A 25202-nucleotide genomic window follows, 5' to 3' on the forward strand; every position below is an offset into this window, starting at 1 on the left:
GGTAAGCGATATTTGATTTAATTATATTAATCAAAATTTCTTATTTTTTAATTGTTAAATTTAATTTTCTTTAAAAAGTGTATAGTTACAACAAGTTGTTCGTGTACAATTTTTAACTCCGCCTACTCAAAATTGATGTAGTCGATCCCAAACCCGAATAAAGGAGGAGGGTTTACATTTTATCTGCTTTAAAAAGAAATAAAAAAATGTATTTTTTGTAAATGTACTTCAAAAAATAATTCGTTTTCATTACATAAATATTTTATACTTTATGAAAAAATATTACAATATGATAGAAATTAAAAAAAAAAGTCTCTTCATTAAATTATTTTTTAAAAATGAATTAAATTATTTGTGTTTTTTTAATACTTTTTATTTTTTTTTAAAAAAGTGTCTTCATTAAATTATTTGTATTTTTTTGTATTTAAAAAAAAAATTGACGAGCTCGCGAGCCAAAGCTCGGCTAGGTTCACGAGCTCGGACGAGCCACGAGCTTGTGGACCGAGCCGAGCTTGCCCAAAATGAACGAGCCGAGCTCAAGCTTAGCTCGTTCGAAATGAGCCATGAGTGCGAGCGCGAGCCGAGCTCATGAGGTTGCGGGCTGAGCCGACTCGACCTGACCCATTGACATCCCTACATGTATGCCAGTAGGGGCGACTACGATAATAAGCAATTGTAAATAGCATTATTCGAGGAAAGTAAACACTAGAAACAACACCATAGAAGCTGCACACTGCTTAATTTTTAGAATAATGATATTTGCAGTCGTTAATTATTGTAGTTGTCTTAAGTGATATATATGTGATTGTTAGTGATTTGATGTACGAGACAATAAAAAATTACACATTGTTGCATCAAATTTCTTTTTATTTTGAATATAATATATGGAAACCGACTAATTTATACAGGTTTGAGCTCACTTGAGGCAAATAATTTAGTTAGGATTTTTATACTGTATTATTAGAGATTAAGGGGTGCATTTAATTTAGTTTTTCAAATGCTTTCGTAGACTTTTTGTAAGTGATGAACTTTTATAGGGTTGTTAGTTGTGAACTTCTCTTAACTTTTATAGTTTATATAAAGTTCTTGTTTGAGCTCTATTTTTTTTTTTAACAAAATACATTATTTAATAGTAATTTTGACGACTTTTAATCATATATTTTTTAATAACATAATATTATACGTAAATCCAAACTTTTTTTCTATTTTTTTATCCACACACAGGTGTATCTCTGTGTAAGTGATTCATTATTTCCATATAATTGTAAATGTGTTAAGATGGCAAAATACCTCACCTCGCACGTCCCGCTCATCATAGCCTTGACTCATTTTATCATCAGGGGTGAAAATGGAAATGTGATCCTCTCCTCGAACTGCCCTCAATTTTAATTTTTAATTTTTTTTTCAAATTTTATTGATTTTATAATTTAAAGTTCATTTAAAAAGTTAATAAATAAGTAATGACGGAAATTTTTAAATCTATCCTCCATACTTACCTTGACTCCAAAAATTCTTGATGGGACAAGGCAGGGAGGCCATCTCGATGGCATTCCTAAGATATGCGCATTAGATATATAAACGTAAAATCAATCTTAAGAAAGTCGGCTTAAATTGAGAATCATTGTTTCTCTTCTAGTCCTATCAGAAGAGAAAGATTGTGTCGAGCCTGGGTCTTGGTTCTCTGAATTCGTGAAAGCCTTGTTTATTTTTGGAAAATTAATAGTAAAAAATAGCAAAGACGCATTTTCTGGATGAAATTTATTTGACTGTTCTAAAAACAAAACAAAACTCAATTTTGACACATCTATACCTACAGCTTGTTTGGGAGCGATTTTTTGCCCCAAAAAATTAATTTTTGAAATATTATTTTACTATTTCAGTCATCATATTTGACTTCTTCTCTCACAGGTGGACCCCACTTTTCTCCTAACGATCAAAAAATTAATTTTCAAAATCACTCCCAAACAGCTCCTAAACCTTTTCATTGTAGTTGCATAGCTTAGGATGACACATCACCTCTATTTAGAGGTTTGTGAGAAGAGTAGGGCTGGATGATGACCATGTCGGGATAGTCAAGTTCAAAGGTAAGTGTTGAAAAAAAGGAAAATAATAATAATAATAATAAAGTGGTGGCATTAGACTAGGCCCTTGTTTGAGCTCCATTCTTTTGAAAAAATACATTTTTTAACAGTATTTTGATATCATTTCAACCGCACATTTTTCAATAAAATAATATTATATGTAAATTCAAAAAATTTTCTTATTTATTAACCACACATTTCTCATCAATACACTTCAAAAAATCATTCTACACCCAAAAAATTGGGCTCAAACAAGGGCTAGAAGTATAATAGAGTATTAGTGGTGGAGTGACGATATTGTCAATTTTTAAATAAAATTATATACGTAAAAAGGAAAGGAGCATACAATTACATTATTGTCCGCAAATTATATATAAAATTTTCCCGATAAAAATTTAGTGGGAATTACTAGATCATGTAAATATCCCGTAATCTAGTCAAAATTTTGAAAAAATGTATTCTAATTTCTAGCGTGCAAAGCAAGAGGGCAAGAGTCTAGAACCACTGGATCACTGCCAGTCTGCCACGGTTCATTTGGAAATCCAAAAAAAGAAAAATTCATTGTAGTATGCATTTAAGTTTCATCTGGGTGGATAAATGACATTCTCTATAATTTTTTGAGAGCTAAATTTCACAAATGGTTACTACTGTTTGCACAGATCTTCAAGTTTACATTAGTTTTAGATTGCTTAGATCTCTCTAAATCCTTTTGTCCTCCCTCAAAATTCCAAAAATTATACTTCTTTAACTATAATTTATGATTCTATCCAACAAAGTGAATCCATTAAGCTCAGATCTTAACATGGTATCAGTTCGATCCGATTAAGACTAAAAAAATGAACATATGGATTTCGAAATTAATTTGTTCAAATGAATCATTATCTTGCAAAGACATATTAAGAGATATAATTTCACATCAATTTTACACTTAAGTGTTCATGTGTTTGGTTCGTAGGACTCAAACTCCATCCCTACAGCAGGCACGACGAATTCTCTCCTTCCTTCATGATTGTTTCCATCATGAATTTCATTTGGGCCCTGATTCATGTTCAGGAGCCCTTTTCCATTCCATTTTGATCCTCTAGTGCTGTTTTCTCGTCACCTGTTTTGGGCAGAGTCTGACAACCTTTTTATATGTTGAGACCTTAGTGCACAGAGAAGTTTATTCCACAACTATGCTACATTACTACAAAGTTTGACACATTGATTGACACAATATACTCACATAGGAGGTCGGCATTATTTTATTCGTACGGGACCCACACCTCGACTGTGAGTGTGGTGTCATCCTTTATGTCAACCATTATCTTTGTTTGGCATTTTCCTTTCTTCCATACGAAATGAAAAAAAAAAAATGTCAAAAAATGCATAGCAGAGTTTAGAATCACAAAAAATAAAAAAAATAAAATAAAAGAAGGCTGCCAAGGATGAAGATATATTGTGCTATCTGCATTCTTCATATTTTACGACTTCCGAGTTGTAAACCATCACATTTTCCTAAATTTCCTATATTGTGCATTTAGTAACTAATGAGGCTTTGCCTGTAGATTCCCAAAAATCCTTAGGATATTTCATTTATTTACTCCCAGATAGCTCAACTCATTGAGTGATGCTATGTGTACAAAGGAAGTTGACAAACATGAGTTGCTAAGATCTATATCACTCATTTCAAAATAAGATTTTGAAATTAAAACAAATCGAAGGCCTAGATCTTGTTAACACCTATTTTGTCAATAAACTTTGTCTACCTACTTTGCACAAGTAGATTAATTGCAACTCATTAATTATCCTTCTTTGTTTACTGTGCATAGTTAGGTTCTCAATAAACACCATTTTTATGGAAAAAAGAATTTTAGAATGATAAATTAATGGAGAATGTGTGGATGAAAAGTTTTTGATTTACGTGTAATATTATTTTAATAAAAAATGTGTGGTCGAAAAGAAGAGAAATAAAACTGTATTTTGAGAAAAATGGGAATCAAACGGGGCAAAGATTTAGCTTCTTTTCTTATTGAATTCAATACTATCCAATTCACCCTACCAAACATATAGCAAAATTACTGGCTCAGAAGAAAAAAATAAATAAAGCAAATGTGCAATTTATTCTCTCATACAAAATTTGTTCTAGTAACTAAAAATTTCTCCAAATAAAAAGTCACTAAAAAGCAGCGCACTCATTTATTAAAAAAGGACTGTCAAATTCACTCCAGAAAATTAATTCAAAATAAAAATGAGAATTAGAAAAGTTCGGTTTCCATCAAAGTATCAATTCCTTTGATGAAAAATTAAGAAAGAAAAACAGAAAATAGATAATTTCCTCAATCAAATAGAAGCACAAACAAATTCACCCTAATCATCCAATCTTGCAATTCATGTATGAAATTCCTCTAAATATCTAAAGATTCCGAACATTCCACATTTAAGATCAAAACATTACTCGTAAATCCAAAAAATTCGGATCTTGTAACCTTGAAATACTAAATATTCAAACCCTTAAATCAACCGAATTATATTTTTGAAATTTGATTCTATTTCCTCATTTGGTTTAGATAAAATAGAGAGAAAGTAATCGAATGACTTAAATAAGAGTAACTAGAACAACCACGAAGTACATAAATAAAAAAAAATCTAAATATAATAAATATGTCCTTATTTTACCTTTAAAAAAATATTTTTCCCCTTTTTCTAAAAAAAATAAAAATAAAAATCACTCAACTAATAGGATCCATGAAGTTGATGCTATCCTGTTTTTAAAAAAATATGGTGATGCTATTTAGCCCATGTTTGAGCTCCATTATAATTATTTTTTTGGGAAAAAAAAATGTATTTTGTAATAGTGACTTTTCGAATAATGTATGCTAAAGAAGAAAAAAAAATTCGAATTTAAGTGTAATATTATTTTATTGAATAATAGAGAAAAATGTATTTTAAAATTAATAAAACCTAAAGAATCTTTTCTTTTTTATCAGTCCTCTCTCTTCTATGGAGGACCGAAAATCATAAATCATACTCCGATTTAGTTTTTTTAGAGCCATTTTTATGTAAAAATGCATTTTGAAATAATAAATTGATGGAAAATATGTGGTTAAAAAATAAGGAAATTTTTTTTATTTACTTGTGATATTATTTTAATGAAAAATGTATAATTGAAAAGAAGAAAGAGAAAAATACATTTTGAAAAAAATGGGTACCAAACAGGATCTAAATTTCGTCACTTCTATCATCTATTGTACCCGAAACTAATCATAATTACTCGGTTGACACCCAGTTCCATATCCATAACCTATTGTCCCCAAATTAATAATAGTTAATTATTTAACAACTGTATCATGTGTTTGTTTGGTATTAGTTTTAAGTATTTATAAACAGCAGATCGTATGAAATATATGAATAATAAATGATAATAAATTGTAATTAAATGTGTAGATAAAAAATATATTTGACCAGTTTAATAAAAAGGTCAAGGTTTAGCAAACCTACTCCATAATCGATTTTAGTATAATTCACTATGTGGTAATCTAAATTTGAAAATGATGGAATCATGTAGACGAAGATGTATCTAGATTAAAAGTTTATAAACTTTTTATTATTATTTCAAAATTTTACAACGTAGCATAGTGATAAGTCATCGTACTACACAACAATTATATGAAAGATTCCTTGCATTTTAACCGTAAATCAAGTAATTGTCATCAATTTAAAAGATATCAAGTGATTGAAACTATAAATAAAAATTTAGGGATTCAATTAAAATTAAAATGAAGTTTAGTGACCTAACTGAATTTTTTTCTAAAGTTTAGTTCCACAAATACTATTTAACTAATAAAAATTAATTAGTAAAATATATAGAACATGAAAAAGAGTCAGACATATGTTTGAACTCCAATTTTTACAATAGATTTTATTAAAATTATAATTTTTAAGAATGTGACTCAAAATAAGATTATTTTGGAGCTATCTAGAAAACTATTTTTATTAAGATAAAATACATTTAAAAATGAATTTGAAGAAAATTAAGTCATGGGCTCAATATCAACATCAAGTGGTGCTCGCTAAGATTCAAACTCCCTCCACTCACTCGTATTCCCACCATTACAACCACCACTATTGTCATTGCTACAACCAATGTGATGCCCCTCTCTCCTCCCTTTATCCCCACACTTCAACTCCTCGAATTCTCCCCACCTTCTCCTCCTCCACTTCATCATCTCACTGCACCAACTCTAGATTATTCATGAACAAAAGATTTAGAATGACGATTGGTATTGTTGCCAAGGCTGCAGAAGTAGATGAAGACAAGTCAATATTATATCGTTTGGAATTTGTAATTGATAATCTATAGTTTGACAAGACTGAGACGACAAGCTCCACTCCTACGACCTATATAAGAGGGAATATGTGCAACAAAATGGATCGAGCCGAGTGAATTTTCTATAATATGTTTAAGAAAATTATTTAGCAATACCACAATCTCATTTTTTTCTCAGGTTCGAGACAGCAATACTCTTATTTTATTAAAAAAATTAAGTTAATTTAAAAGTATCACATCATAGTTATCGTTCCATTTCCATCGAATATAATCCAGAAATCTTTGAAATTATTTATTTCTAAATTTACAATCGTAGTCTTAACAAAACTTGATTAGAACTTTTATTCTCTATTTTTATTGGATCATGCTACATTATCATAAAGTTTGACACGTTGTTTGACAAAACACACTTACATGATAGGTCGACATTATTTTATTTGCACGAAACCCATGCCTCGACTGCGAGTGCTGTGTCAAGCAATATGCTCATTTGGCTTAATCCATTTTTATTTCTCAACAGCTTTTATCCCGCGATGTTTACTATTGGAATGAATACAATACGGACTTGGGACCCACCTGAAATGCGTGCATTTACAGTTTTCTTTGTTGCACCTCAGTAGACCGTCAGTGACACTGACGAAACCCCGACTGAGCATTTGCCATTTTCATTTCAGAATTCTAGGTATCGTCGTCTCCGTTGAGATTACCAGCCGGCGGTAGTTCCTTTTTTTACTTTTGAGTCGGCGTTCTGTTCTCAGTTTCTATTTAATTTGTATGAACAAATACCTTGTTTGCTTTTCTTCCATTCTCCATGGTGTGGTTTTGCATGTGCTGGTGGAGTCGACTCGGAGTGCACAGAATAAAGGCATTTCTTTCCTTTTTTAGCCGTGCTTCCGAGTCAACTCTGTCTCGACTCGTGTTTCAGTGTTTTTACTTGGTTCTTACTTTTTCTCATTTGTGCAAAAATTTAGAAAATGGAGGGAGACCATAAGTGTACACATCTTATTCATCTATTCTTACTTTACATTATTTTTAGTTTCTTCTGTGAGACCGTGCACTGTTTTCTATAAAGCTCATAGAATAATTAGATCTTTGTTTGGATTTGTTGTTGTTGTTGTGCTGACTGTAATGTTTCCTCTATGGGGTTGAATGAACACCCATTTTCGAATTTGAATATTAAGGCTGTTTAATTTCAGTATTTTGATTGCTTACGCAACCCTTGATTCTTTCTTTTTGTGATTTGTGCAAAAACTTGGAAAATGGAGGAGAAATCTAAGTACATTCACGTTTTATTTTTCTGAGGAGATCACTTTTTTAAATTTTAGTATTTGACCTTCAAAAACAAGGACCTTATAAAAACATATGCCCTGTGCTTTTTTGTTCCATTAAACTATTAGCAAAAGCAACCTACGTCAGCTATATCTGCTGTAATGTTTCCTCTATGGGGTTGAATGAACACCCATTTTCGAATTTGAATATTAAGGCTGTTTAATTTCAGTATTTTGATTGTTACGCAACCCTTGATTCTTTCTTTTTGTGATTTGTGCAAAAACTTGGAAAATGGAGGAGAAATCTAAGTACATTCACGTTTTATTTTTCTGAGGAGATCACTTTTTTAAATTTTAGTATTTTACCTTCAAAAACAAGGACCTTATAAAAACATATGCCCTGTGCTTTTTTGTTCCATTAAACTATTAGCAAAAGCAACCTACGTCAGCTATATCTACTTCTAGAGTATGTATATAAGCAAGCATCATTTATCTGTTTCCTTTTGGCTTCGTTTTTTTATTTTTTATTATAATTTGACTTTAATTTCTGTTGCTCATTAAAGGGTTTTTAGTGTTTCGCTGAGATTGCTTGTGTTGGTTTTGAATAATTGTTCTTTATGTTTATCTTGCTAGCCTTTTCCTTTCCTTGTAACATATCTCAGATTCTTGATATTAAGTTGAAGTTGAATTGCTTTAAGTTTGATTAAGTTTCTGGCTTACAACCTGATGCTTCTTTGTTGAACCATGCTATGTTCGGACCCATAAGTTATTAGTATTATGCCCTCCATGCAGCAATAGGTAACCTCTTTACATATGTTTGAGAGCACCCTGTTAGCACATTATATTTCCAATATCGATCAATTTCATGAGCTACGTTGCTTTCTCTGAATGTCACGGCTTTTTGTTGAATTATGTAGTAATCAAGGTTTCTACGAGTGAGAGGATTATGCACATTATTTGAATTATTTGGAACTCAGAAATCAAGAGATGAATTATTTGGATTCAACTTTCAGTCTGTGCTAGACAGTGCAATGCTGCATAATTATTTTACTGTTAAATATTCTGAATCCAATGAAGTGTTTGCTATTGCTTTCTCTGAATGTCACGGCTTTTTGTTGAATTATGTAGTAATCAAGGTTTCTACGAGTGAGAGGATTATGCACATTATTTTAATTATTTGGAACTCAGAAATCAAGAGATGAATTATTTGGATTCAACTTTCAGTCTGTGCTAGACAGTGCAATGCTGCATAATTATTTTACTGTTAAATATTCTGAATCCAATGAAGTGTTTGCTTATCTACTGATATATTTCTTATTGGTGATTTCCCTTTTCACGATTGTTTGTGGTTGTAGTTAGTATTTTTATCAGATTTTTCTTGTAATCTTTCTATGCTTCTTATTGTCAAGTTAGATGGGAAGCAGCTCAGATTCAGAGTCAGATATCAGTGATTCAGAGATTGTGGATTACTCGAATAAACCTTATGAGGGACTAAAGTCTGGGAGATATAAAGTAAAAGGCCCAAATGGCATTCTTAAATGTCCCTTCTGTGCTGGGAAGAAGAAACAAGGTTACAAGTATAAAGACCTTCTTCAACATTCAAGTGGTGTGAGCAAAGGCGCATCCCACAGAAGTGCGAAGCAGAAGGCAAACCATCTTGCTCTAGCAAACTACTTGAAAAATGAACTTGCTGACGAGGCTGACCCACTACCCCAGCATGTGGTTACTCCTGATCCTGCTGATGAATCTGATCAGACTGAGTTATACTGCTGGCCTTGGACAGGGATTATTGTTAATATTCACAACAAGCGGGAATATGGAAAAGATTTGGCTAGTAGCAGCTACTGGTTGAAAAAGTTCACCAACTTTAAACCTTTGTCAGTTGAGCTTTTCTGGGACGACAAGGAGTGTATTGCACAGGCTGTTATAAGATTTGATAGTGATTGGAATGGTTTCAAGAATGCAATGGAGTTTGAAAAATTCTTTGAAGCTGATGAACACAGTAAAAAAGAATGGGGTGCTCGAAGTAGGTCACTTGGTTCAAATATTTATGGCTGGTTTGCGCGTGATGATGATTACAGGTCAGAAGGGGCAATCGGAGATTATCTGCGTAAGACGGGGAAGTTGAAGACAATATCTGACCTGGTCCAGGAAGCAACACAACACAGAAACAAAGCTGTTGCTAATCTTGCGAATGAGCTTGACTTGAAAAATGACAATCTGGATCAGTTGCAGGTCAAGTATAATGAGAGGACAATGTCACTTAGCCGGATGATTGAAGAAAAAGACATGCTACACCGTGCTTTTTCCGAAGGTTGTCGTTCGCCTCTCCTTTCTTTTGCACCTTTGCTTTTTTCTTTTTCTTTTTGCATTTTCTGTTGAAGCACTGCCCAATTGTATATGATAGATGGCTATAATATGCCCTCTTATGCCTGTATCTATATGTTGTTATTTTCTCATGGTGTTGTAGAAAATAAATGTACCCAGCTTGATTAAAATTCTTCTTTTTTCAAGATGTGGTTGTAAAATTTAGCCCCTGTTTGAGCCACATTTTCACCTCATTAAAATGAAAAATATGATCGTTATCCATCACATCAAGCCACCATTTTTGAATTTCTATTTCTGGTTTGGGACCCATAACGGCTCTATTTCTCATTCTCATTCTCATTATAATGTGGCTCAAAAAGGCTCTTAATGGATATTCACTCATTAGAACATGTCTTTTACATCTTCCTATGAGATTCTACTAGGTCAAATTCAACATGCTTAATAGACTTTTATGGACCTCTCTGAGTTTAATATACATTAATTTAATACAGCAATAAATATTCAACAACTGGTTGATGCTAATTGGAGATTCACTAGCAATAAATATTTGTCAACTATCATATTCCACTGAATTATGAATTATGTTTTTTTATTTATAAGCTACAATGTTCACTATGATCCATAAAAAAATTCCTGTCAGAAACAAGGAGGATGCAACGTATTGCAAGGGAGCATGTTCAAAGGGTTTTGGATGAACAGGAGATGTTGAATATGGAGTTGGAGAACAAGAGGAGACGACTTGATACCTGGAGCAAAGAATTGAATAAGCGTGAGGCTTTAACTGAACGAGAGAAGCAGAAGCTTGAAGAGGAGAAGAAAAAGGTAATTTACTTTTCGTGCAATAAAACATTTAAATATGTGACCCTTCCAATTGTGTCTGCTATGTTATTGATGTCTAACATTTACATGTTCAAATGATATGGTTTTTACCCTTAGAAAAGCAAACAACAACATGGAGAACAATCAATTTTTATTTATTTATTTATTTTTATTTTTTTTCCAGAGCTTAATGCCATGAATAGGTTAGACTATGCTATGATATTTTCTCTTTGTTTGTGCATCTATATTTTGTATCATTCTAGTTATAAATGAACTTCACGGCTTTCTGTTCATCCCAGTATAGTACTTGCCCATAGAATTCATTACTTCTCTCCTAATTTTTCATTTTTTCTGTTGGTAAACAAAATTGCTAAACATGCTTATGCAAATCATTATAGATATCAAATCATCTTTAATTACTATTGTTGAGTGAAATATATCTATGCAGCAATTGTTTAGTACGAACTTTTTGTCCTACAGAATGATGTGAGAAACAATTCACTTCAAATGGCTTCTGAGGAACAGAAAAGAGCTGACGAGAATGTCCTCAGGCTAGTTGAAGAACAGAAGGTGTGTCCATTAGAATGATGCTTTTTTCTCGTCCCAGACATGGTTTCATGCTTCAACTACATATGTTATTTGACTTATCCACCCTGTCAGTGATTATGGTGCCATTTTCTTGCTTCTACTCTCGTATCAAATGTGCAGAGGGAGAAGGAGGCTGCTCTGAAAAGAGTTCTCGAGCTTGAAAGGAACCTGGCCGAGAAGCAGAAATTGGAAATGGAAATTGAAGAACTGAAAGGGAAACTAGAAGTGATGAAGCACATGGGAGGGGAAGATGATGCAGCTGTCCAGAAAAAGATAAAGGAGATGAATGAGCAATTGGAAGAGAAGATTGAGGAAATGGATGGTCTCGAAGATTTAAACAAACAACTCCTCACCAAAGAGCGCTCTAGTAATGATGAGCTGCAAAAGGCTCGTAAAGAATTAATAGAGGTATGATTTATGGCATTATTTTGATGTTATATAAATTTGATGAGATCAATAGTAACAATTCGAAGACTTAGAACAACATTATGGCATGGAATCAAGGAATGAAACTCTTCTCGCCAAAGAGCATTTGAGTAATGATGAGCTGCAATATGCTTGTTAGGAATTAATAGCATATGAAAATTTTAAGTGACAGCAAGCGAAATTTTATTACTAATGAAGTTTGGAGTTGTCAATGTAGAAAAACATGCTAAACCAAATTATTATCAAGAGTATTTCTTGTAGACTTGTAGTGATATAATGAACTATAAGCTGTTTAAAAGTAGTGCAAGTGTCATAGAACTGTTTACACTATAAAAGACCACTCGTGCTGTGCATATTAAGTATTAGGTTTATTTTATTTTATTTTTTTCTGGTGTCTGGGGGATTTTTGCGGGGTGATTTTTATTCTAAAGTGTAAGGACGAGATATCTTAAAAAAATCAACCAATCTATTATTGGGAAAGATAGTAATCTCATGATCAAAATGTTTTTGGTTGCGAGAAATATAGTCATGTTTGAGGCTGTTTAACCTGGATTCTTACTTTATGCTATGGCTCTGATAAAATAGATTGAAATTAACTCTTCATTATGCTATGATGACTGCAATTTGCTTAATATTCAGGGCTTGAATGATATGATGAGTAGCAGCCGTGTAAACATTGGGATAAAGAGAATGGGCGAAATTGATGAAAAGGCCTTTCTGAATTCATGCAAGCAGAGATTTGGGCCTGAAGAAGCTGAGATCAAGTCTGTAGAACTTTGTTCCTTATGGCAGGAAAAACTGAAAAATCCTGAATTTCACCCTTTTAAAATTATCCCGGTCGATGGGAAGCACGAGGTGATGTTACATATAACTGAAAGTTTGTTTGCCAGAGAACCATTTCAAAATGATATATTAAAGGTTGGAGTAAATTTGGCAGGAAGTGTTGGACGAGGATAATGAATCACTACACGAGCTCAAGGATGAATGGAGCGATGAAATCTACGACGCAGTCACGACAGCTTTGAAGGAATTGAATGAATATAATCCAAGTGGACGGTATGTGGTTCCTGAACTATGGAACTACAAGGAAAACAGGAAGGCCACACTCAAGGAAGTTATCAGTTATATCTTAAAGCAAGTGACGACACTCAAGCGCAAGAGATAGATGAAATTCAGTTATGGTGGTGATTTAGGGTGCAAGCAAGGATGAAAAGGTTGGAAACACTGACAGCATAGAAGATCTTTCCAAAACGTTTATATTTTGTTCGTAACTAACTAGCGTGTGTCGACTTTTAACACATGTTAGATCACTTAGATGGTACTCTAGCTTTTGTGCATTCCATAATATATTCTTGTGACGATGGTTTCAAAGTAGTCGATAGTTGTCTGGATGACCTGGTCAATGTGACTCTTTTTCTGAAGAGGTGCCCCTCTCTTGAATTTACGGGGTCTTGCCTTGCTACAATTAATAACTCTTTTGATTTGCCTAGTTTATACAGTATTTCCTGATTTCTCTGCAAATTTCTTTTTGTGATATTGTTGAACTATAGACCCTTGTAGTTATGGACTTTTAATGATTTCTGCAAAGAGCAAAGAATTCATGGACTTTATTGATTTCTGAAGAACTATCATATGTCTACCCCATATTGACTATATAATCTGATCAATTATTTCCTTGTGTTAATGTGTGCATTATCTCGATATTGATTCGATGCCCAAAAAAACCACAATCCTCGAGTAAGGTTTGATTTGAATTTTCGGTAATATTTGTCTCTTTGAGTAGAAAAATGATTTTCCAAGACAACATGTCAATGTCCTAAAGCATGACGGTCATGACAAGATTGCCAACTGCAGGTTTAAGGTCAAATTACAGAAAAGTGCACTAAGGATGTCCAATATGTAGTAGGTATGGTTGCAAGCTTCCTGCCCAAAGTATATCGTGTGAATATGTTATATTTTAGGTTGCCGGCCCATGTGTATGGGAGGCTGCCCTAGGGGACTTTGCAAACTTGAAGGTCAGGCAGGCGATTCGTTACACATATTATTGTAGATAATATGTTAAATATCTCACCTTGGGACTACATTTTCAAGAATGAAATTCAAAGGAATTGACATGGTTACACAAGTGGTAGAACACGTGGTTTAATTTGAATATTGCATATAAATTATGCAATACATTTTCCTCGATCGTCTTTAGTAATCCCACCAATTCCTATGAGGGAAAAGCCTTTTACACAGACGTCTTTGCACAGGGGCTCTCATATGAGGGTGGATCCCACATGTTGACTGTGCTACTTGCATAGGCCCTTTTGCAGAGGGATTCTCACATGGAGGTGGACTCCACCTATGCCCCCTGCACTCCCCAATGTGAGAGTCCTTGTGCAAAGGGGCCTGTGCAGTTAGCATAGTCCTTCCTGCAATTTAATAAGGGACGATGTTGCCCATGACAAGGTTTGGCCTTGTATGAATACGAGGAGAATGTTGCCCTTGTCCCAGGTAAATGTCTTTAGTCCATGGCCGGTCTGTTGATTGAGAAATCACAGTTAATTATGAAAACTTGAGAATGATTTAATTCCAATATTGGAGGATCCGAGACAACTTGTCAACCGGTTGGTTCAGTTTGACCTGTACCATTTAAATAATTTTTTTATTATTATTTTTTTAACTCAAACTTTTATTAATAAACATCTTAATATCTTATGCCAAGTTTGTAATTTACTCTTTCGTATTCTTGTGAAAGAGAATATGCTTTCCAAATCTGGCATATCTCCGGTCTTAATGATATTTTTACCCGCACTTCTTCAAAATACTTGAAATTTATTTATTTATTTAGTTAGCCCCTGTTTGATTTTCATTATTTGCTCATTAAAATGAAAAATATGACTGTTATCCATCGCATCAAGTCATCATATTTGACTTTCTATCTCTTATGGGGGACCCGTAATGATTATATTTTTCGTTTTCATTTTTACATTAATGTGTACCAAACGGGATTTTAATATCATAAGTGGACACTGAAACGTTTTTAAGAAATATCAAAATAGTAATTAAAGTAATTTTTTATTCTATAAATTATTGAAGTGATAACGACAAATAATCACTCAGAAAAATGAAAATAAAATTATGCGAATTACTATTGAGTGCCACAGTGAACTACAGAAGTACATTGTACGCCATGGTTGTCGTGTTTTTATAAGAAAAAACATGTTTGTGTCAAAAATGATTTATGTAAAACTATTTAAGGCCATATATATATATATATATATATATATATTTATTTATTTATTTATTTATTTTATTTTATTTTATTTTTTACAACACTTCGCCATACTTTCAATTGTCAAATTACATTTTAGAAGCAAATGCAATGCTCATGTTCACCATCTCGAATGTCAATATCACACCACCATAAAAACTAAGATGACCGATAAAACTTAAAATAGACATATAATGACATAAATATTCTTCCAATTAGGCGTAAATACCATATATTCTAAATGGAAAGATGCTACACAAACAAATTCAAAAACATGGTACATACATGTCAACACATGATTGGACAGTTTGAAAAATAAAAACAAAAAACATTCAATTATCTGCTATCAAATCAGTCTGTTTTTTCCTTGTCTTTGACTCTGAACAAACATCATTACTGATTTCAAACGCCAATGTCATCAAATGTATACATCCTTTTTCACTACAAAGAAAATGGACCTTACTCCTTATATATGGTGATAAGTTCAATACCACATATTTTTGTTCTAGACTTCTAGTACCTATATACATACAAACTAATTTGTAAGGTAGTCAACTGGTTGACTTTCATTAAAATATTTCTTTCACTGAAACTTCTATGAATAAACATTTTTAAGTATTTTAATGAATCAGACTGTACTATGATTTGGTTGATGGCCTTCTTTAAATGCTAGACGATGAATTTTTCCTTTTTTTAATTCCCCGAATCCAAGTTAATGTATCATTTTAATACAAGATTTCATTAATTACCCAGATTTCTTCGAGGTGTACTTTAAATATAAAAGTAAGGTAAATTAAGGTAGGCTACCCAATTTTTCGAGTAGTGTGATTATAGGTTCTCAACTTTTAATGAAGTCATGGTTGCAAACTTTGAAAATAAATCATTGTTTGCTAGATCATAATCGGGTAGCATACATTTTCAAATTACGCGTTAGCATATTTATCTAGAAGCATAAGGCATGTTAGATTACCATACACTTTTAACATTCATGTAGATTTGAAACGTTAATTTTGGTGACAGTGGCTAACAAGATGATTATACTGAAAGTAAATTGAAACCCGATAATCTAATTGAGACAATTTGAAGTTGATTGACTCGGTTGAGATTTTATTGATCAAAAATGAAATCAATTCTTTCAGAAATTAGCTTACACAATTTATTTATTTGATGGTAATTTTAACTTATTAAATATGAATATTGTGACATGTATTAAGTAAGAGCTATACACGATATAATCAAACAAAATTAAAAAAATGTAGACACATGAGACAAAATTATAGCATAATACTTAATCTTCGATGTATTTGATGAAATGTTTAGTAGATAAATGAACGACAAAGTATCGATGCTTAACTTATGTTAGTTAACGATTTCATGACTTATCAATTCATGGTGGATAAAAAATGTAATTCAAATATTGATTCAATATAAACTTATTTCCTATTGGTTTAATGTATCAAATTATCGGTGCTTAGTATAAGTTGAAAATCACTACGTAGTACAATATATCATTTTGAGTGGTTGATACATTTAACTCGACAAGATATTTTTGTCTCTATTATTACATGTGTCTCTCATTATTTATATTCATTTTATTTGTGTGCAATCAAGGGTGTGTTTTAGTCCCAATTTTTTATTTTTTTATAGAGTTTTGTAATAGTGATTTTTTAGAGAATATGTTAAAAAAATATTAAAAATAGAAAATTTTGAGTTTACGTATAAAATTATTATAGAAAAGAATGTATGATTAAAAATAAGTTTGGAAGAAAATAAATTTTATATAATAGGGTCAAACAAGGCCAGATTTTTCACCTTTTCGTTTATTTTATTGATGTATGAAATGATTGAGAATATAGGCGAAATCGATTGTCCAATTATTTTATTTACTTACATGGACAAAAATTAATTTCAAATCCAGCTGTGTTCAGCCTATTTCTGCAGAATCTAGTGGCCAGCATGAGCCAAAAATGAACTCTATTATTATAATCCACGTGGAAGTTTAAAAATGAATCTCCAAGTTGGTGCGTGGTGACAAAAAGGAAAAAACACACACATGCGTGGGTCTCGACGTATTTTTTTTTATTTTTATGTGGGATCGACCCCTACAGTGGGGATCAGTAAGACTTCTGCGAAAAATGCTCTATACACAAAGCATTTTTCGAAGCAAATAATGCTGTTGCTTTAGATTGATATTTATACTTCGAAAAGTGTTTGTGAACAGTATGGTCTTGAAACGATAACTCTCATGTGGTTCTTAACTTACTTGACATTTGTTGTGTCAATTAGGCTGCCTCACTATTTGATTGGATCCAATATTGTTAAACCGGGTTTTGATTCAATTGCTTTAAAACCGTGTTTGATGAAACACACACTTTTATCAATATTGGTTTTGATTTATCTTGACCTCTCCATGGCCGTTGATCTTGATCTGAACGGTTGAGTATATAAGCCTCGCAAACATCATCCCATCGTTATTGGTTCAATTGTGACTTTTCTTTGTGTGTGCGTGTGAGTGATATCGGATCCTTACTTCTTCATGTTCAATCTCTGTAAATTTTTTATTAAGATGGTTTTGGTTGTATTTAGGATGCCATTTGAGAGATTGTAAGGATTGTATTCTTGTTGTAATATTTAGAAAGGCACAAAAAAACCTAAATGAGGAGATCTTCGTACATTCTGTAATTGTTTTCGACGATTTTTAGTGGATTCGAGCGATATCTACTTGATAGATGCTCATCATGGTGATTAGGCCTTTGGCCAAACATCTAGACCTTAAGGGATGAGAAATCTTTGTGTTCATCTTATATGTTCTGTGATTTTATGTTTATGCAATTTTAAGTTTTTACAGAGTGTTGTTATTTTGTGATTCTCAAACCAACAACATCTACAGTTAATCGAACTTTCACAAAAGAACATGGTCCTTTAACTTCAGACATCAACAAGCGGGATCGACTACATGCAACCGAGGAAAGGAGAGGACATGCACGAAGTGATTGAGATTGCCCATAGTTGACATGAATCCCGCAACTGACTATTGGAGAATTCAGGTTCACCACTTCCTTGATTTCTGTCCCAAAAATTAGGAAACCTTAAGGACACTTATCCATGTTTATGGGACGCAGGGACCTATAATAGGTCCCTCCGTTCAAAGAAATAGGTTAAAAAGGTTTTTACAGATTACAAACTATCAATTCCCATTTGGACAATACCATTTGTACAATGATATTTGACAATTGACAATGTTGTAGGTGTCAAAAAAGTATTGATTGGAAAGATTAATTATTTTTTAAACTGTTCAATGATAACATGTCATGTGACATGTTGTCAACAATATTGTAAAAAAATTGTACATGAAACATGATTGTTCCCATTTTCATAGCCAAATTTAATCTCCTTGGATGCCTAACTTTTCCTGACAGTGACAAAGCAAGTCGAGTTTCGAGCACTTTAGGAAACGACAAGCATCAACGTGGAATTTTCAATTTGCTAAATTATTTATTTATGATAACTCACTGCATAATGTAAGTATCATGCTTAAATGAATGTGAAAGAGATCACCCTCGACTTCTGTTTAGATGTCATCAACTAGTAGAAAATGTTTGGTGGGTTATGTTTTCTAACTTCATAGACTAGATAATTGACTCTGGAACCCTGCTTTTCGACCTGATTTCTACCCTGGTCATATGGCTTTTCTCGTAATTCTAATGTTGAAAAATGGCAGGTACATACGATAATTAAATCTCCAATATCGACAAGACAGATTGTATAGAAATAAATAGTGTCAAGAAAAAAAAAAAGGAAAAAGAAAAAGTTGCCTTTAAATTTAGCCAGAAATTGGGGATGGAAACCTCCAAGCAAGAGATGGAACGAGAATTTATTTGCAAATGAAATAAAATAATTAGTACCACAAAGAATTGTGTTAAGATCTACACAAAATTCGTAGCAACCAGAAATAAGAGGAAACCACACCGCTGCCAAGAGAGAGAGGGCAAAATAAATAAATAAATAAATAAATAAAAATAAGGTGGAAACCGCGCAATCCTCCATTCCTGTCCCAACAAAGAATTTGTCATTCCGGTTGGAAAAATTAACAGATCATAAATTATATTTGCATAGTTAACCACATAAATTTTAACTTAATAAAATATATAAAATTAGGAACGAGAAATGATATGAATTTGATTGAGGCAAGTATTTGACTCTTTTTTTTGAAGCCGAAGTGCAGCAAGTGCTAATGATTTTTGGACATTCGTTTTACAACATTTGACGATTAGATAGCTCACAATAGGAACACTTCAAATTATCTAAACCAACGAATTTACTAATGCTTTGAAGTCTATTTAGACAAAAAAAAAAAAAAAACTTGACTCCAAATAAACGTAAAATTGTTTTGAAGCAAATATACATTGATATGATAATGCGTGGATGAAGTGATTGAATGAAAATTTCAATTATTGGGGTCTCTCTCTAATGATTCAAAAATTGTATTCCAAAGACACAACTCAATGAAAATATGTTTGAAAAGACACGCCTCGTTGAAAAATACATGTCTTCCTGATGAAAAGATACGACTGTTTGAAAATGTTATATCTAAAACGACACGACTCTTCAGCAAAATTAATTCTAGAATATTACATAATATTTTTCAAGAAGTTTATGCATACAAGCAACTTTATTCAATTTTAAAATACCCATCGCCGACAGTAATTTTCACTTATATTAATCAGCCAAAATCAATTTTTTCTAAACCAATTTTTATAAGAAACAACGAGATAGAGAGAGAGAAGGTTGTGTGGGTGCATTTTGATTTTCCAGAGGTTGCTAAAATAAATTAAACAAGTGTTCTGATTTTGTTCAATAAATAAAAACACATTTTAATTGTAAGAGATTGGATTAAATATGTGCATTACATGCTTTGATTTTAAACTCAACTACTTTCAACGATCATCAATGACCTATTTTTGAAATTAATGCATGTTTGAGAAATCACAGTTTACCTTAATTAGACTGATATAACTCTCATATTGGAGGATCCTAAACAAAATAGTCTACTGGTTGTCTTTGATTTTAATCATTAAATTATCAATTTTTTCATTTGTACAGAGCAGCCAGAAAGCTCACAATGATATGGGGCCCATCCAAATAAAAAATGACCAAAAAATAACCCACCTCGCCTAACCCGTACACTTAGCATTGCTGTTAAGTTATTTCTTTCGCTTCACTAATCACTATGAATAATATTTACACGAGTTTCTCTATTCAATCTTTGGCCGTTGTTTGATTCTCATTAATTTTAAAATATATATTTTTTCCTCTTCTTATCAACCACACATTATTCGAAAAAATAATATTACACGCAAATAAAACAATTTTCTTTATTTTTTAACCACATTTTCTGTCAATATGCTATTATAAAATGTATTCTCAATAAAAAATGAGGCTCAGACAGGTGCTTAACACCAAGTTGGTGCAACTTTTTTGAAAATGAATTTTGTAAAATGTGATTTTTTTAAGAATGTATAGTTAAAAAATAAGAAGAATTATAAGACGTGACATTCATGTGGACAATAATAATTTATCTATTTAATGATTCGTTAGAGACCATCAATATGAAATTCGATTGTTCTTTTGAGCTTTTAATTCATCGAATTGTTAGCATGAACAGGTTATGCTATGATACAGCACTTATAGGCAATCATTTTTTTTTCTCATACTCATTTTCAACTACACATTTTCATAATAAAATATTCTTCACGTAAATTAAAAAAATTTCTTTACATTTTAATCACATTTTTTTTCAAAATTTACTATTAAAAAATTCATTCTTCCAAAAAAAAAAAAATAATAATATATATATATATATATATGTTTGATAGGGGCTAAATCTTGAAATTTTGTCTTAAAAACACTACTATTTGTCAGAGCAATGGAAATATTTACCATTCTTGATGCATGTGGACCCCACTGCTTTGAATTGATATTAAAATACAATTAATAACCAATTGAAGTCTATGGGTTCACTGCCACCAGCATGGTGCTTGCTCTTATCGCTTTAATCTTAAAATGTCAACCTTCCTTAAAAATGAATTTCAAACAGCTATTCTCTTCTTATTTTAGTTTTGTAATTTTGAATTTTGAATTCATTTTGAATTTTGTGTTTTGAATGTCTAGTTTGAAATTGCTGAATATACATTTTTTTTGTCATTCTGAAAAACTATTTCTTAAAACGTGAAATTGGAAAACGCATTTACTTTGAAATTTTGAGAATAATTTTTTTATAATATTTTATTCAATAAATTTTTATAGTTTTATGTTAATATATCCCTCGTTTGATTCCCATTATTTAGCCACAAAAATGAAAAAATATGACCGTTATCCATTACATCAAGCCACCATATTTGACTTTCTATTTCTTGTGTGAGTCTTGTAACGACTATATTTTTCATTTTCATTCTTATGAAAATGGGTACCAAACGGTGCCATAGTATAAAACATAGTATTAGTTGAATTTTATAGATTTATTTCATATTAGCCGTTGGATTTTATTTTTATTTTAAACTAGTAACCAATTTCAATTTTTGTTCCAATTTGACCATTATGCACGTCTCCGTGATTAAAACTAATGACTCGTCCATATCTCACCGATTGTTTGAAGTTGTTAAAACCAATTCCATTCGTAATTATTTTTCATTTCCATCACTACCCAAGCAATGAAAAATATACAATAATGAGTAGCAAATTCCACCTCATTTTGAGTCAGGTGATAATTTTTAATCATGCATAAGTACAGAATGGCCAAACCGAAAGAGAAACATAAATCGAAATTCAATAACGTGAAACATGTTGATGAAATGTAAAACTTGTCTTAATTAAAATCTCAAGTGTACAAATTACTTCAAAAGCCTATAGTACTTTTGAGGCAAATAACACATTTGATGCTATTATACTTACGATCAAGTATCATATTAAAAAAAACAATGTCACCTCTATTCCTTTGTGTGTGTGTGTGTGTGATGGGAACATTACCTCTATTTTGATGCAAAAGAATGTGTAGAAAACGTGCTGTGGCTCCATACCTTGTGTTTTTCATTCACAATTTGGTTGTGCAAATTTGATCTTCTCATGGAGATTTGCCATTTGAAGAAATTCAAGGCCCCCGAAGTATTTTTGCTTCTATCACCACACTGCGAAACTGATTTTGTAACGTAAAGATTAAAAAATTACCAGCATCAACTTAAGTCCATGTCACACATTTACCATATACCTCATTTTTTCCATCAAAATGCATTCTCAAATATTGATTTGATCTCACTTCAACTATACATTTTCAATAAAATAATATTATACATAAAAATGATTTTTCTTTATTTTTTAACCACATTTCTCATCAATACACTATTCAAAAATATATATTTTTTGACAAGAATGGGGCTCAATCAAGGGCATAATAGTGATTATGGGTAACCTTTTTTTTTCCTGAAACTATACTTTAGTATATTTTATTAGATGCAATTTTCCAAGTTATTTTAACTGTGGATGATGAAATTAAATTATGATTCTTGTCTTCGACAATTTATTTTCATAGAATAAATTTGATAATTTTGTAGTGTTATGCAAATATAACATATTTACGTTCAATAAACAAAATCTTTTTTCATTAAGTACATGGCACCTAAAGCTCAGTGTACATAGGAAGGACGCCATTAACTATTCTAATAGGCATTGTCAAAAGTCAGGTTCTAAGCAGGCTATATATTGTATTGAAACAACACAAACTCACATCCCAACCTTTTTTTTTTTTTTTTCCGATGGAACATCGCCTCTATTCTAATGCAAAAAAATGTGTGGAAAACATTCTATGGCTCCATAACTTGTGCTTTCCATTCGCAATCTGGTTGTGCAAATTTGATCTTCCCATGGAGATTTGACATTTGAAGAAATTCAGGGCCACTAAAGTATTTTTGCTCCTATCACCACACTGCAGAACTGATTCTGTAACTTAAAGATTAAAAAATTACTAGCATCAACTTCAGTCCATGTCACACAGTTACCATATACCTCATTTTTTCCATCAAAATACATTCTCAAATAGTGATTTGATCTCACTTCAATCATATATTTTTCAATAAAATAATATTATACATAAAAACATGATTTTTTAACAATACATTTATCATCAATACACTATTCAAAAATATATTTTTTGATAAAATGGGGCTCAAACAAGGACATAATAATGATTAAGGGTAACCTTTTTTTCCTGAAGCTATACTTTAGCCTATTTTATTAGATGCAATTTTCCAAGTTATTTTAACTGTGGATGATGAAATTAAATTATGATTCTTGTCTTCGACAATTTATTTTCATAGAATAAATTTGATAATTTTGTAGTGTTATGCAAATATAACATATTTACGTTCAATAAACAAAATCTTTTTTCATTAAGTACATTGCACCTAGAGCTCAGTGTACATAGGAAGGAAGCCATTAACTATTTCTATTAGTCATCGTCAAAAGTCAAGTTCTAAGCAGGCAATATATTAATTGTACTGAAACAACACAACTCACATCCCAACCTGAGATGGACAACGGCATTATAGAGATAGATAAGTACCTGGACAACCCCCCTTCTCCAACATCCCAATACTTGATGGTTCCATCCCTTCCCCGGCTGAACAAATTAACAAATAAACCACCAATGAGTTGGAGGAAAAACTTGTATCACACAAATTTGCAACATGTAAATGTATTAAAAGTTACATGAAATTCACAAGTCTATCAAACAAATTTAATGAGCTTTTGTGTTGACTATGAATTTTTATAACTTTCACGCCCCTAAAAAAAAATTCTCCATAATTATACTAAAAAAAGCGATACACTGCAGATATAACTCCACTACAAATGAGTCGGAATTATCAATCCCGTGAAAAAAAAAAAATCATAATTCGACGAAATTAGACGTCATTATAACTACAAATCGATCTTGCAAGTTGAACGATTCAATAAGATACATTTCAATAAGCATCTGAGTTTCTTGTGAAAGTTTTCTTCACTTGTAAGAAAGTATAGACTCTCAATAGTTTAACAATTTTGTTTAACTGAATTTGTGGCAAGAGGGAGTCTTGGAGTCAAATTTTATCAAGGTTAGTCCTAGCAAGCATATTATATTTAGTTTTGTAATACATAATGGAGTGGGTGCACAGCAGAGAAAAAGACGTAATACATTGAGGGAGAGAAATTCTAAATCTTACGAGTTACCTGACGCTTACTGGAAAAAGATGCGATCATTCTTGGCTCTCAGGTTATCATTCTTCTATAGAAATCTACCTTATTTCTAGCAAAAGCAATTTTGGTCGGTTAGTTTATGAAGAGCGCACTGTTTTTGTCTTTAAGTTGCCAGAACTTGTCATAATCAGTTAATAACCACAGAAGTATGATTGGGTAATTCATTCTCGAGTTGGACTTCCCCTTACTGATTGAAACTCCTCATTGGGTGTTCTCTTGATTAAACAGAATAAAAATGCCCTGCCTATCCTGGTTATTTTTTTGCTCACTATACCTCTTTAAGGAGATATAAATATCCAGGTTCTAATCAATACCTCCTGCAGAAGTAAGTGATTATACACTGAATCAAATGAAGCATATGCCTTATACACTGAATGAAGCATATTACTTATACACTAAATCAAAGACCTAATAATAAATCAGCCTATACTCCTCCAAAAACCCAAAATCATGAAAATCAGTTAGCATATACACACAAGTGACTATAAAAGCAGCTTCATAAGTCTATGACCTATTCAAGAGCCCTAATCAAACACAGCTCACATCATAGCAAAAGATTGCAAGTATCTTTTTCTTTACCAATTTTCAAGCTTTTCAATCTAAACAAAGAAAACCCACGTTTCTTATATCAAAAATAAATAGATGCGATCATATAATGGAAGTCAGATTAACATAAGACATCACTACATGAAGAGAATCAATTCCAACTTTTTTCTGTTGTTTGTAACGAATGAAAAATGGAGAAACAACTAAAAAAAATTCAATTTCCCATTTTACGCATCTAACCGAAAAAGAAGAAATTAAAAAAAAAAAAAAAAAAATTACAACAAGAATAGGGAGAT

General features: G+C 31.9%; 1 protein-coding gene and 1 long non-coding RNA gene across 4 annotated transcripts in view; one reads left to right on the forward strand and one right to left on the reverse strand.

The window, feature by feature from the left end:
• The first annotated feature begins 6924 nt into the window (after positions 1-6924).
• Positions 6925-13317, forward strand: LOC111401820 (factor of DNA methylation 1-like). Of its 3 annotated transcripts, none has more exons than XM_023029740.1 (7): positions 6925-7072; positions 9068-9972; positions 10627-10808; positions 11286-11375; positions 11514-11801; positions 12459-12674; positions 12757-13317. In XM_023029740.1, exons 2-7 carry the CDS (start codon positions 9072-9074, stop codon positions 12982-12984), a joined length of 1905 nt encoding a protein of 634 aa, XP_022885508.1. In that variant the 5' UTR covers positions 6925-7072; positions 9068-9071; the 3' UTR covers positions 12985-13317. The 3 variants fall into 3 exon arrangements, with proteins under 3 accessions (XP_022885508.1, XP_022885507.1, XP_022885506.1); XM_023029739.1 differs by having other exon boundaries at positions 6953-7106; positions 9072-9972; XM_023029738.1 differs by having other exon boundaries at positions 6953-7072; positions 9072-9972.
• A 10180-nt stretch (positions 13318-23497) lies between these two features.
• Positions 23498-25202, reverse strand: part of LOC111401821 — a 3366-nt gene continuing 1661 nt past the window's right edge. Inside the window, exon 2 of the long non-coding RNA XR_002704116.1 lies at positions 23498-23746. This is a non-coding gene — a long non-coding RNA (uncharacterized LOC111401821). The remainder of the gene's footprint in view (positions 23747-25202) is intronic.

This window comes from Olea europaea, chromosome 10 (genome assembly GCF_002742605.1).
Source record: "Olea europaea var. sylvestris chromosome 10, O_europaea_v1, whole genome shotgun sequence".
Classification (NCBI taxonomy): Eukaryota; Viridiplantae; Streptophyta; class Magnoliopsida; order Lamiales; family Oleaceae; genus Olea; species Olea europaea.

Coding starts and splice junctions, on each gene's coding strand:
- LOC111401820 (XM_023029740.1), top strand. CDS start 9,072: ATGGGAAGCAGCTCAGATTCAGAGTCAGATATCAGTGATTCAGAGATT. Junction 10,809..11,285: donor TTGAAGAGGAGAAGAAAAAG/GTAATTTACTTT, acceptor TTTGTCCTACAG/AATGATGTGAGAAACAATTC. Junction 12,675..12,756: donor CGGTCGATGGGAAGCACGAG/GTGATGTTACAT, acceptor TAAATTTGGCAG/GAAGTGTTGGACGAGGATAA.